Source organism: Plenodomus lingam (genome assembly GCF_022343315.1).
Source record: "Plenodomus lingam strain CAN1 chromosome Unknown contig_1, whole genome shotgun sequence".
NCBI classification, from domain to species: Eukaryota; Fungi; Ascomycota; class Dothideomycetes; order Pleosporales; family Leptosphaeriaceae; genus Plenodomus; species Plenodomus lingam.
In genome coordinates, this window is record NW_027093927.1 from 596,227 (window position 1) to 609,108 (window position 12,882).

The 12,882-nt window shown below is 50.8% G+C and overlaps 4 protein-coding genes across 4 annotated transcripts; all 4 read left to right on the top strand.

Moving 5' to 3' along the window:
- Positions 1–4: 4 nt before the first annotated feature.
- On the top strand, positions 5–3,774 carry IAQ61_000180 (uncharacterized protein). Its single transcript, XM_066094561.1, has 3 exons — positions 5–1,045; positions 1,096–1,812; positions 1,863–3,774. Exons 2-3 carry the CDS (start codon positions 1,450–1,452, stop codon positions 3,582–3,584), a joined length of 2,085 nt encoding a protein of 694 aa, XP_065955414.1. The 5' UTR covers positions 5–1,045; positions 1,096–1,449; the 3' UTR covers positions 3,585–3,774.
- Positions 3,775–5,018: 1,244 nt separating this feature from the next.
- IAQ61_000181 (uncharacterized protein) lies at positions 5,019–6,468 on the top strand (the record flags this gene model as incomplete). The annotated part of the gene is made up of 2 exons (XM_066094562.1): positions 5,019–5,604; positions 5,711–6,468. The coding sequence occupies 2 exons, from the start codon at positions 5,019–5,021 to the stop codon at positions 6,466–6,468; spliced, it is 1,344 nt and encodes a 447-aa protein (XP_065955415.1).
- A 712-nt stretch (positions 6,469–7,180) lies between these two features.
- Positions 7,181–9,355, top strand: IAQ61_000182 (uncharacterized protein; the record flags this gene model as incomplete). Its single annotated transcript, XM_003835293.1, has 1 exon — positions 7,181–9,355. The coding sequence occupies one exon, from the start codon at positions 7,181–7,183 to the stop codon at positions 9,353–9,355; it is 2,175 nt and encodes a 724-aa protein (XP_003835341.1).
- Positions 9,356–11,202: 1,847 nt separating this feature from the next.
- On the top strand, positions 11,203–12,485 carry IAQ61_000183 (uncharacterized protein; the record flags this gene model as incomplete). The annotated part of the gene is made up of 4 exons (XM_003835295.2): positions 11,203–11,386; positions 11,438–11,784; positions 11,883–12,001; positions 12,047–12,485. The coding sequence occupies 4 exons, from the start codon at positions 11,203–11,205 to the stop codon at positions 12,483–12,485; spliced, it is 1,089 nt and encodes a 362-aa protein (XP_003835343.1).
- Positions 12,486–12,882: the final 397 nt, after the last annotated feature.

Consider the following 12,882-nt stretch of genomic DNA (forward strand, 5'->3'; position numbering starts at 1 on the left):
TGGCTAATGGTCGAGGCCACAGGTAGTACTCATCGTTGACAGTGCTGTGCCATGACGGCAGCAGCATTTTCTGCACAAACATGCCTACTACCTACTCTGCCTACGATTCTTATTACTCGATAATGATCTCCTCTTTATACTACTCTTACAAAACTTCACTACTCTTAGCTACGCCAGCTCCCATTCACAAATGGACAGACGGCGGGGCCTGAAGACACAAAGGGGTGCGCTCTGCGCTCTGCTCCTTTGCGCCCAACCTCGCGTGCCCTCTTGAAGGCGGTGCATCGTCGTGTCAAAGACAGCAGGCGGCTAATAGTGTCTCTGCGCAGTGCACACCCACTGCGACCGTTTCGGGTGCCATTGCACAGCAGCAGGGGGAGCCAGTACCAGCCAGCTCCAGAGTACCTTCATATTTACCCACTCTGCCTACCCTCTGCCATCTGCCAGTAACCGTCTGAGCACGGTTGTCAGCATCCGGCCTAGGCCTGTGTACAGTGTGCAGTGTACAATGTATCTACACGGGCTGCTGGTGCTGACTTGAAGCTCACTGTGAGGACCATTCGACCGTTCCGGCCAACAATCCCCCAGCATTCGCCCAAACCCATTGGCAGGGCCCTAGTACTGGGAGAGTTTGCCAAATCTGCCGCTTTTCGGTATGATCTTGGGTATTGTGTAAAACGCCTGCCTCGTCATGTTTCTCTGTGCTATGCGGTCGCTACATACACAGTAGGACTGTGGTGTGCCCTTGTCTGTACTCACGTGCATGACACAAACAGGCGCCCTGTACGACCCCAACACGACATGTGCCAACGGTGCTGTATAGTACCTATCCCGTCATACCTATATACAAAGAGTCTGAGCTACCCGCTCAATCAATCGAGCTCACAGAAGAAGATGAGTTCACCATTGGCCGTCGCATTCTTTGTCTTTTCCCTCCCATCTCCTGTCTTCATGCGAACCAGCAGCCTCAGGAAAATTCAAATGACACAGAAGAATGATGTAACCAATCTTCACGGGTCCAGCGACCGAGGCAATTGCCAGTGCGGTGAGTCCAAATTTACCGTGTCTCGCCCTATGCGCAGACTAAAGGCAAAGGTACCGCGATATCGACATAGTCACGAGCACCTCGCGTACGCGCACCTGGGCATCTGGGCATCTGGGCCCAATGCACCAGGCAGAGAATCCACATCCACCACCATCCACCAACACCACAACTACCATCAACCAACATCCACCAAACATGTGCTCTCGACTGACTCAAGATGATATCTGGAGGTGCGATGGTCGGAGGGCCGTGCGGTACCTCGGAACTTCGTCTAGCGCGTCTACGCGGCTGACTACCACAAGTAAGCCTCGGCCATGTCGTAATGCATTATAGTCTGTCTCCCTCCCCCAGACATCTGTTCCTTCTTCCCATCAAGCATTCCCATCACCAGAACTCACTCAAAAATGCCACGTACACCAGACTGGGTCAAGCAATTGAAGCCTTCGGGCGTGCAAGGGCACGAGATGCTCAAGCAAGAACGCGCCAACTCCAATGTCCCATCACAGGAGCTGGAGGTGCTTCTCCACACCCAGGGTAGCATTGACAGGCGGAATAAGATCACTGCTCTCCTCAAGTCGGAGAAGGTCTTTGACAAGTCGCAAAATTACTTCATGGGACGCACAGATCGGTTCGAAAGGGCTCTCGCAAGAGAAAAGCGTCTGAGGAATCTCAAGAAGCAGCACAATTGGACCTACGACGAGTTCAGAACGGCCACAGAGCTCGTTGGAGAGCCAGGTCCGTATGGACTCCACGATTCCATGTTCATGGTACGTAACAAACCGCCATCGTGTCCTCACCAGTTCGCTAATTCGAACAGGTCACCCTCGAGGGACAAGGTACACCTGAGCAGCAAGATAGGTGGCTCAAACCGGCCAGAGAATACAAAATCATTGGATGCTATGCCCAGACCGAACTTGGCCACGGTTCCAACGTGCGTGGACTCGAGACCACCGCGACTTGGAATGCAGATGACAAGACTTTTACCCTCCACTCTCCCCATCTCACTGCGAGCAAATGGTGGATCGGTTCGCTTGGACGTACCGCCAATTATGCTGTCGTCATGGCCCAGCTGATGATTGACGGAAAGTCATATGGGCCTACACCATTCTGTGTCCAGATACGCGACCTCAAGACCCATGAACCCCTTGAGAACATTCATGTTGGTGACATTGGTCCCAAATTTGGTTACAATACCATGGACAACGGCTTCCTACTGTTCAACAAGGTCAAGGTGCCGCACATCAGTATGTTGGCCAGGTACACGCACGTAGACCCCAAGACCAACAAATTCGGTCGCCGCGGTGCGCCATCACTCGTCTACGGAACGCTTACCTGGGTGCGCTCCACCATCGTCATGCAGGCTGGTAGCGTCCTTGCTCGTGGTGTGACTATTGCGACCCGTTACTGTGCTGTTCGCCGCCAGTTCCAGGATCGTGATGCACCGGCTGGCGAGGGTGAGACTCCTGTCCTCAACTACACATTGGTTCAGATTCGTATACTTCCGCTTTTGGCTGCCACCTTTGCCCTTCACTTCACTGGGAAGGCGATGATGGAGATGTACCAGGAGAACCAGAAGAAGATCGCACAAGGAGCCGCCAGCAACGCCCCAAGTTCGCGAGGCGCTGGCCCAGAAGAAGTGATGCCTGGAAGCGACATGCTTGCCGATCTCCATGCGTCGTCTTGCGCTCTAAAGTCTCTTAGTAGTACAATTGCGGCCGAGGGTCTTGAGGTTTGCCGACGAGCTTGCGGTGGCCACGGGTACTCCAGTTTCAGCGGTATCGGGCCCTGGTATTCCGATTATTTGCCAACAACGACTTGGGAGGGCGACAATTATATGCTTAGCGGTCAGGTTGCTCGTTACCTCCTCAAGTCAGCACGCTCAGTCCTGAAGGGCGACAAGCCTGTGAATGAGACTACCACGATCCTCACCGAGTTCCACTCTCGGCGCGACATTGGCTGCGCCTTTGACGTAATTGGCTCCGACGAAGATCTCGTGGCCGCCTTCGCATGGCGCGTTTCCTTCCTCACCTTTGAAGCCAGCAAGCACCGCGACGAGCAAAAGAGGGCCTGGAACGATCTCCTTGTCAACTTCTACAAGCTCAGCAAAGCCCATGCACAATACATGATTGTCAAGAACAACCTCGATGCAATCAAAGCTATCCAAAAGGACGGCAAGACCGACCCCGCCATCCATGATGTTCTCCTCAAACTCTTCCGCCTCTTTGCCCTCCATACGCTCGAGCAGGAGGCCTCTGAGTTTTATGTCAGTGGTGCTTGCAGCAAGCACCAAATCTCCCTTGCCCGCAACACGACTGTGATGCAGCTGCTCAAGGAGATCCGCCCCCATGCCGTCCGACTTGTGGATGCATGGGGCTTCGACGACTGGGTGCTCGATAGTTCGCTCGGTCGCAAGGATGGAAAGGTGTATGAGGACATGTTCTACAGGGCCAGTGAGCTGAATCCGCTGAACGATATCACCGTGGATCCTTACCCGGACAATGATGTCCTCTTCAAGCGAATTGAGAAGAGCAAGTTGTAGGCTTTGTGTCGAGGTGAGTGCCGCTTGGGTCGGGATAGTTGTGGTGGTGATTGTATATCACGCAACCGACAGTGATTGTTTTGGCGTCGACTGCGTATATTTTGGCAAATCTAGAGGGATTGAAAATATCATTAGAATATAGCATACCTACTAGATTATTTTTTCGTAAAATCAAATTCCCTTGTATAGACTGTCTGCTATGTTGACTTGTTTTCATACTCGACGTTACAGTGACAAACCTCTTTTTCTGTCTTTCTTTTCCGTTTTCCAGCCCCAAACAAGCATTTCTCATTACTCTCAAGTCATGCCAGGCACACGATCCTACACTGCAATATGCATCCACTCACGAGACTAACGTCATCTTTGCTTCCTCCAAGCTCTAGCTATTCCCTGTATTTTAGAGATAAACATGTCTACACGGCATATAGCGTTAACAGTAAGGTAGAAGCCGTGTCTGCATTCAGCATCCCAAGAAACGAATGCAAGTTTCTCCCCTTTCGCTCATTCATCTGGAGAAAGCTTGGGGTGTTCGGACACGTCTTTGCCTTGGAATAGGCTGAAATTTCCTGAGACGGAGGAAACTAAGGTGTGTGAAGATGTGGCGTAAGCACGTGGAACGATTGAAGGGATGAGTTTAGTGGTGGCTGGGATTTGAGGATTCGATGTGGTGATGTGCAGTCAGGATTTATGTCGTGCCTGAGAGCAGGTATCGCAATCTGGGTCTTTACAGAATGGAGTTGTGTGTGTTGCAAGAAAATATACAGAAAGATGGAATACGAAAGAGGATTTTTAGTGAAATCTTTTTGTGAAAGGGATGGTTCAAGAGGACATGGCGCCTTGTACCGGTATCAGTGCATTTTTGTATAAACTGTCTACCATCATCTTGTTTTCCTCCATGTTTTAAATGGGCTTGCAAAGAAGATGCCGTCTAATAAGTGCCAATCTGTAAGACATTGCATATCTGGGTCTATCAACTCAAGGGTCAGAGTGAGGAACATGCAGATATGCGAATGACATCCTCAAATACAGTTGTAAGTGTTGTGCGGGCCACGATAGCGTCTAACATTGAGGTGATGGAGAAGTCATCAAGTCGTCAGTCGCGATTCCGAAAACTCGGAAGGATCGGACGGAAGCACCACGCCTTAATCACCGACATGACGTCTGACTGACTGCGACAATGTTCCCGAACAGACCTCTCTCATATGCAAATAAAGTAAATACCATCTCTCAGTAGGTTCGACTTCGACAGGATGCTCCCGGTTTGTGTTTCTAGCGGTGAGGCGCCAGCACATCCCTCCCAGCCTCGTCAATTCCCTGATTCGTGCCCGACGAAGTGACACCAGCCACCTCACCGACACTTCAGATTCGCAGTAATGCAGCCCTGCATTCCTCTACCAGCATCTTTAGTAGGACCATAGACTCATACGAATTACCATGCATATACCGCAATTATTATCCCTCCCGCCCGCCATCATCGCGCTGCTGTTAGCCACAGCATCGTCCGCCGAACCGCAATGGCCGCACAACGTACCGAAGCATTTGAAGTACTTTCCCGAGGACGAACAACACGCCAGGAGATCGCTGGATATATACGAAAAGCTGCAAAATGAGAAGCCTATTGGGGTGAAGAAAATGAGCCTGGACGAAGGCGAGATGTTCATGTTGGAAAACTGGATATTCGCCTCGGATGTCCAAGGTTCGACGCCAGGGCAACCAGACATCATGGATCTTGAAAATGGCACTCTGCGAATGCGGTCGCCATTGCGGCCAGTTGCCGAGGAAGACTTTTTGGCGCGACTACATATAAGGGACCTGCTATTGAAGAGGCAATTCGCGTGTCCAGAAGGAACGAGGAATTGTGCTTCGGTCGGTGCACCTGATGTATGTTGTGGGTCTACAAGCACATGCATCAATGTGGATAGTAGTACAGACGTTGGATCTGTGGGATGTTGTCTCGAAGGTCAGACATGTGCTGGGTCTGTAAGTTGTGACACGTCACTGGGGTATTCTTCGTGTCCAGGTTCACCGAATGGTGGATGTTGCCTGCCTGGCTTTCAATGCCTTGGAATCGGCTGTAAGTTCACACTCGTCAATATCTTCACAAATGAAAAGCTAATATCAGTCAGGTGTCGCTGGAGGTACATCAACGGCCTATGTTCAACCATCCACAACGTCCAATTCTGCCAGCGCCACTCCACCATCCTCAACACCCGACGTTATAGTCCCAACCACAACTTCCACGTCCTCAACGACTACACCCACACCAACTCCATCCTCATCCTCCTCCTATGTCTGCTCTACAGGCTGGTTCTCCTGCGCGGCCAGCCTGGGCGGCGGCTGCTGCCAGAACGGCCGCACTTGCGCAACAGGCGCCTCTTGCATTGGAGACGAACCTACCAGCGCTCAAGCACCATCCGCCCCCGTCCGCCCAACCAGCGGCGCGATGATTACTACAGAATCCGCACAGCCATCCAACGACGTCTGTCCTAGCGGCTTCTATGTCTGCAGCGCATACTACCCCTCTGGCTGCTGCCGCGTTGGTCGCGATTGTCAGACCACGGGCTCCTGCGTGCTGCCCACCGACACAATACTAAACACGAATGGAGTAGTTGTTGTAGCGCCGACAGGCGCGGGTGTAGCGACAACAGCCGCGGGGCAGGGCGGATCTTGTCCAAGTGCGTGGTATAGTTGTCCTGCGAATCGGGGTGGGAATTGCTGTCCTGATGGGTTTGAGTGTGGAGAGCAATGCACGGCTACTGCATCGGGCGAGACGGGCGTTCAGGCAAAGGTCGCGCCTAGTACAGCGTCATTTGTATCGCAGGGGACGATTTGGGGGATGGTGGGTGCGTCGATTGCGGCGGGGATCGCAATGGTTTTGTTATGAGTTCACGATGAGCAGATGATGCGTTTCACGAAGAGATGTGTATATGTATATATTCAAGTTTTATATATACTGGGTAAGCATGGAGTTTTGGATAGAATTGGAACAGTAGCATTCATGTCCCACAGCATAGCAGAAAGCGCTATGAACTCATGCACAGACGTTGTACTTCCTCATAGCGTTCATCGCCGTTGGAAACAGCTTCCTAATCTTGGCGGTCATATTAGTCGCTGATTGCATGTCAATCTCAGGCCATTTCTCCAGATGTTCTTCACAGGTCTCGGGCTGGAAGAAGACACTCAGATCGTGATCTGATCTGGATCGTGCCGTGGAATTCAAAGGATGTAGTGAGGACTTTGATCAGTAATGGTCATTTACAGAGACAGTACCAAACCTGATATGCAATGGGGAGGTATAAGCGACCGACGAGTAGTCGTAATAAGCTATCGTAGGATTTAAGCGAGTAAAAGCAAAAGCAGACGCATGACTGGAATGAAGTCAATCTAGGCTTCAAGGGTTCTGAGGCATGAAGCATGAAGCATAGACAAGACTTCTAGCAGTTACAAGCCACATGGATGGTGGAGCCCGGCTAGCGTGCGCGCCAACACGGACCATCCAAGTCCGTGAACTCCAAGAAAAAAAGTTGTTTCGCAACAGCGCGTGCGAGCAAAACTTCGCGAGAACAGCCAAAGTAAAGGTGATACCGCAAACAAAAATGGCACCGTCTTCTTTCTCTCCCGACACGTCTACATCATCTCGCACACTTTCGATTGGCTCTACACATCCACCCCCAATGGAGCTTCCTCCCACCTCCACTGACCCAGCTGCGACTCTTCTGGTAAAGCCACTCGCCTTTTTGCAGCCGACGACACAGTTGAATGCGTCTTTCCTCGCTGCAGCAAAACGATACTTGGATCCGGTTGCCGCGGGTGTCAGCGAGTCGCAAGCTTTGCGCCAGCAAGATCTGCGCAAGAAGCGGAAACGGGGAGGAGGATACAACGATGACATTAGAGTATTGCATCTGAAGAAGGTGCATCTAGATGGCTTCGGAGTCAATCAGGTCTTTGAGCAGACCAGAAAGATTGTCGAGGCAGCAACGGACGAAATCGAAATATCCCTACCTGAAGAAAACGAGGACGGTGTCGTCGCCGTCCATGACGACGACGATGATGCGCAAGATCTGGACGAGGCAGAGGAATATCATACGGATTCAAGTATAGGCGAAGAAGGCGTAGAATGGGAGTACGATGGTGTAGACGAGGATGGAGACGAGAGCGGAGACGAGGAAGCGTCCAGTGGCGCACTTTCCGGCGACGAGGACATGGGAATGGATGATGATGCTGAGGGCATGTTCTCCGAAGAAGACCAATCAGAAGATGAACCTGCCGAAACATACGTGCCTGATCCAAATGGTCTCAATGACGGCTTCTTCTCCATCGATGACTTCAACAAGCAGACGGATTTTCTCGAACAGCAGGATCAACGTGGCGAAGCAGCAGAAAGCGATGACGAGGAGATTGATTGGACGGCTGATCCCATGTCAGGCAAGAGTAAAGCACAAGATGCAGATGACATGGGTGACGACGAATCTGATGCTGGGGGACCAACTTTCGGCAATGCTGATCTTAATGCGCCAGAAGGTGATAGCGATGACGATGAAGAATTCGAAGAGGGTGATCTGGATGCCATGGACGACGGAATGAATGCCAACAACATCATGTACGCTGATTTCTACGCACCACCGGCGAAGAAAGTCGGCAAGAATAAGAAGAAGCGGGGACGGCCAAACCCTCACAACTTCCCAGAGAAACAAGCAGAACCAGAAGCCATCACCGAGGAGGAAGTTGAAGGAACCATGGCTAGGGTCCACAGAGATTTGTTCGAGGACGACGATGACGCCGAAAGCAACGGCGATCTTTCAGATTTGGACCCTTCAGATCCAAAGTCACGACGATCCACACACGAACGACGACAGGCAAAGCTAGCAGAAGAGATCAGGAAATTAGAAGCAGCGAATGTTGCGAAGCGTGAATGGCAGCTTTCTGGTGAGGCTCGCGCAGCAGATCGACCCCTCAATTCGCTTCTTGAAGAAAATCTTGAGTTTGAGCGGGCTGGAAAGCCTGTACCCATTATCACAGCAGAGGTTTCAGAAGACATCGAAGCGCTGATCAAGCGAAGGATCATTGCTGGCGAGTTCGACGAAGTATTACGACGTCGTCCCGACGATCTTGCCACAGGACCTGTGCGACGTGGACGCTTTGAACTAGACGATACCAAATCTGGAAAGGGGCTAGCTGAGCTATATGAGGAAGATTTGCTGAAGGAGACCGATCCTAATTATGTTGACGCAAAAGACGACAAGCTCAAGAAGGAGCATGACGAGATCTCAGCACTATGGAAGAGCTTATCCGCCAAGCTCGACTCCCTCAGCTCCTCGCACTTCAAGCCTAAACCTGCAGCCGCCAACCTCGAGATCCGTGTCGATGCACCCGCCATCGAAATGGAAGACGCGCGGCCCACTGCCGGCGGCGAAGTGGCTGGAGCTAGCATGCTCGCTCCCCAAGAAATGTACAAGCCTGGTGAGGAAAAGAGCAAGACTGAAGTTGTTACCAGTGGTGGTATGCCTATTGCTCGTGAAGAAATGACAAAGGAAGAAAAACTAAGGCGGCGCCGGAGAGCGAAGGAGAAGGCGAAGAAGGCTGGTCTCAATACGCCAAAGGACCAGAAGGTGGAGAAAAAGGAAAAGAAGAAGACAGAGAAGAAACAGCTCATTGGTGATTTGAAGAAAGGTGGTGTACAAATCATTGGACGAAAGGGTACGCTTACCGATGTCGAAGGAAAGGAGGTTAAGAATACGGCAAAGAAGGGTGCTGGTAGCTACAAGCTATGAGTGCAGTATTCTTCGTGTTCCGAACATGGGTTTCACACTTTTCACACTTGTACTGTGTATCATACATCTACTTGGTCACCGTCTTGGTGTATTACCGAGCATGCGATTCGTCTATAACAACAGGGAATCTGAAGTGCTCAGTGGTGACATCCATGTGGCGACTGGGACAACTGTACGAGATTCTTCCGACTACCTCACAGTACCTTCCATGTGGGCAAGGGACAACGCGGTCGATAACGACTCAGGAGCCGCACTATATAACCTCAACCTCAAACCCTTCCTCGTCATTAATCCGATGCCCTGTCATATCATTTACCCATGTTAACGCACCACTCTCCATCATTTCCTATGTCGTCGACCACCTCGATGGCTGTCAATCATTCTGTCCGGGTCATCACTTTGGCTGGCGTTACCGAGCATTGCCTGCGAACATCACCCTGTAGCTGATGGGCAATGGTCTACGTCAAATTCCCTTTTCAGGCTGGGTAGAGGCGTGGGTTCATGATCCCCACAGATCTTGCCCTTCAATATGGAGTGGCCTGATGCGGTCTAACGGGGCGGCCATACATCTTCTAAGTATGTACCGTAGGATCGCCTGTCACAATGCATCACACTTATATTAAATCCATTCTTGAATTGCAAATCCTCCCTAGCCTAGCCAGGCCTCTTACAAAGCCGACACATCAGAAGCGAACTTGCAATTCAAGACAAAACATCTAGCCTTAGGACAGTCTATCACTTCAAGAGGCAGATTTGGAACCTTTGAAGAATAAGCTGACTTGAAGATCGCTACATACTAAACTATATTCAGTAGCAGTGTTCGGACCGCGTTTGCTTGCGAAGCCATCCCCAAACGACTTGACATAGCCACAGGCAAAGAATGCTAGTGTAGACTAGTCCTCGGGCCATCACTACATGAATAAAATACGATGGAATTACAACGGACCTCGGTATCTGAAGAGTATCCCCATACTTCACCAATTGCCCCGGATCATCTGTGCGCATCGTGGAAGAGGCTGAAAATCTGGCGATATCTTGCTCCAGGCAAATATTCAGTAGCTGCAGTACCCATGTGTGGGGGCATGTCTCGTGTGCACCCCCTATCTCGATCCAAAATTCGCGGAATCTGTCTCTACTTTGGGAGCCATCTCCGTGGGGCAGGGCTGTCTCCAGTAGACTTGCATTGGGCGAACAATTGCGTTCAAGGTTCGGCCCTTCCTTTGGGTGGATCGAACCAGTAGTCCTTAGCATGCTGTCCCAACTGAATGGAGAGTCCTCGGCATACTTTACACTTTGACAACTGCTGGTTCATTACGATATTCGGCATCTAACAGATCCAGCCGTATGTACGAAAATGGTGAACAGGATTTGAAGAGAAAATCGCACACTAAATCATAGCGGCTCGTCCGGCTTGCGTGGTTCTGGCAGCCTTGTGTGTTGAGAGGCCAATTCTCATTGGCCAAGTATCGACTGGGTATTTCACACATGCAACTAATCTGTCTCATCTCGCGTGGCCGTTGACAAGCACTACTGCATGGCTGAAGCCCGTAGCGTGGCTTGACAGCTTCAAAGGTATCTCTAGACATGTCTGCATTCACGTGTCACTAGGAACAAGGTACAAGATAGCGTAATCCTCATGTTCTTCCGTATGATGCATGGATCACTCACGTTGCAATATCTCCGTGCCCTGAGGTCTTGGTTGAAGTCAGATAACTCTTGGTGCAGGCCATCACCGTGACCGTTGGACTAACCTGAAATACAGGTCTTCGACGACTGCCCGGTCGTCAACCGCAGTACGAGACCATCAACTTTACTGATTGAACTCATGTGGTACGCCGGCCACCACAATGAATCATAGCTATTCGAAAAGGATGATGATCGCCTTGGCGATCACATTTCTCATGCTTCCCATAGTCTTCGTCTCTTTACGCTTATGGGCAAAAAGACTTTCGAAGCGCATAGGGTGGGACGACTTCCTCACAGTCGGCGCGTTGCTAATCTCCATGACATGTTGTACCCTTCAAATACTCAGTAAGTATTCAAGTCCATACAGCATTACAAGCCAACTAACTCTGTGGTCAGCGGCTCAGTATGGCTACCTGGGCGCACACCAGCCTTTGGATGCGAACGGACAACCGATCATGGATGACCCTGGCCTAATCTTCTTTGAAAGAACGAAATTCGCACTGAACATGATTTCGATCATAGGTCTTGGCCTCACGAAGTGCTCAATCCTGATATTGTACAAGACAATCTTCGACGTCCAGAAGTTTCGGACCGCTGTATACATTTTACTTGCATTCGTGATCGGCTGGACCACAAGCTTCGCATTCTCTCATCTATTTACCTGCTACCCAATCACGGTCTTCATCGAACCTTACTATGAAAATAGCTGCGTGGAAACAGTTCCTATGTTCTTAGCTCTGCTTGTAAGTACATGCACATTCAGAGTATATGTTTATTCCACATCCTATCGAGTCACGCTTGTGTGACCTCATTATCGATCTTTCACTGATGTGATTTTTAGTACACGGATGTCATTGCGGACGTTGCGATTCTTATTCTCCCGATACCCATAATACTCAGCATACGGATGGAAACCAGGAAGAAGCTGGCAGTAATTGGCATGCTCACTCTTGGGGCAGCGTAAGACCTTTCACCCACCGAAATGTTGTCTCACTAACAAGGCAGTGTATGTGCGGTGAGCGTCACTCGAGTTATTGCAACATATTCCATCGCGAAAGAATACATCAAACACCCCGACGACGTCGTTTACTATACGGCACCCGTCTTCTTCTGGACCAACATCGAGCTCTCGTTGGGCGTGGTTTGTGCTTGCCTTCCGACTTTGCGGCCCATCTGGTTCTATTTCTACCCTAGGAAACCGACAGAGACGAGCTCAGGCTACGCATACGGATATGGCTCAGCGAGCCTCAACTACGGGTCATCACAAGCCAATGGGACACGGACCAGTATCGCGAACAAGTTCCCACGAAAACCGTACAGAGAGATCGACGAGATCGAGCTGACGCGCCACGAGAGATCACCTGGAACTCCACCAGAAGAAGCCTCGTCGACAAATCAGGGCGGGATTTTGAAGGCCGTCACGATTCACCAGACGCTAGACTGATAAGCTCAGGTAACGGAACGAGGAGACAGTCTCTGTGCCATGTAGGCTAGAGCCCGGCTGCGCTAATGGCATGCTGGGTGCCGTTACGAGGCGGCATGTCAACATCCGCAATGCCGGGGACATGAGTAAAACTCACAATGACGGCCAGTATGGATTCTCGGTGCTTCTTCGTAGCTACCCGGCCCCATGTTCAAAAGCGGAGACTGTATCGAGCATGGGATAGATTGGCTGCATGATGCTCCTGGCCCTCCCTGGTCCTCAACCACGGACCGATGTAACCTTTCATACCTCGATAAAGTTTTCGGTCATTCGTACAACCCAATGCTGAATTGTATTTGGCTTTCTCCATCGATTCGCCTTCCAGTACCACCTTGGACATGGCACTGAAGACTGAAGT

Coding starts and splice junctions, on each gene's coding strand:
- IAQ61_000180 (XM_066094561.1), top strand. CDS start 1,450: ATGCCACGTACACCAGACTGGGTCAAGCAATTGAAGCCTTCGGGCGTG. Junction 1,813..1,862: donor TCCACGATTCCATGTTCATG/GTACGTAACAAA, acceptor TAATTCGAACAG/GTCACCCTCGAGGGACAAGG.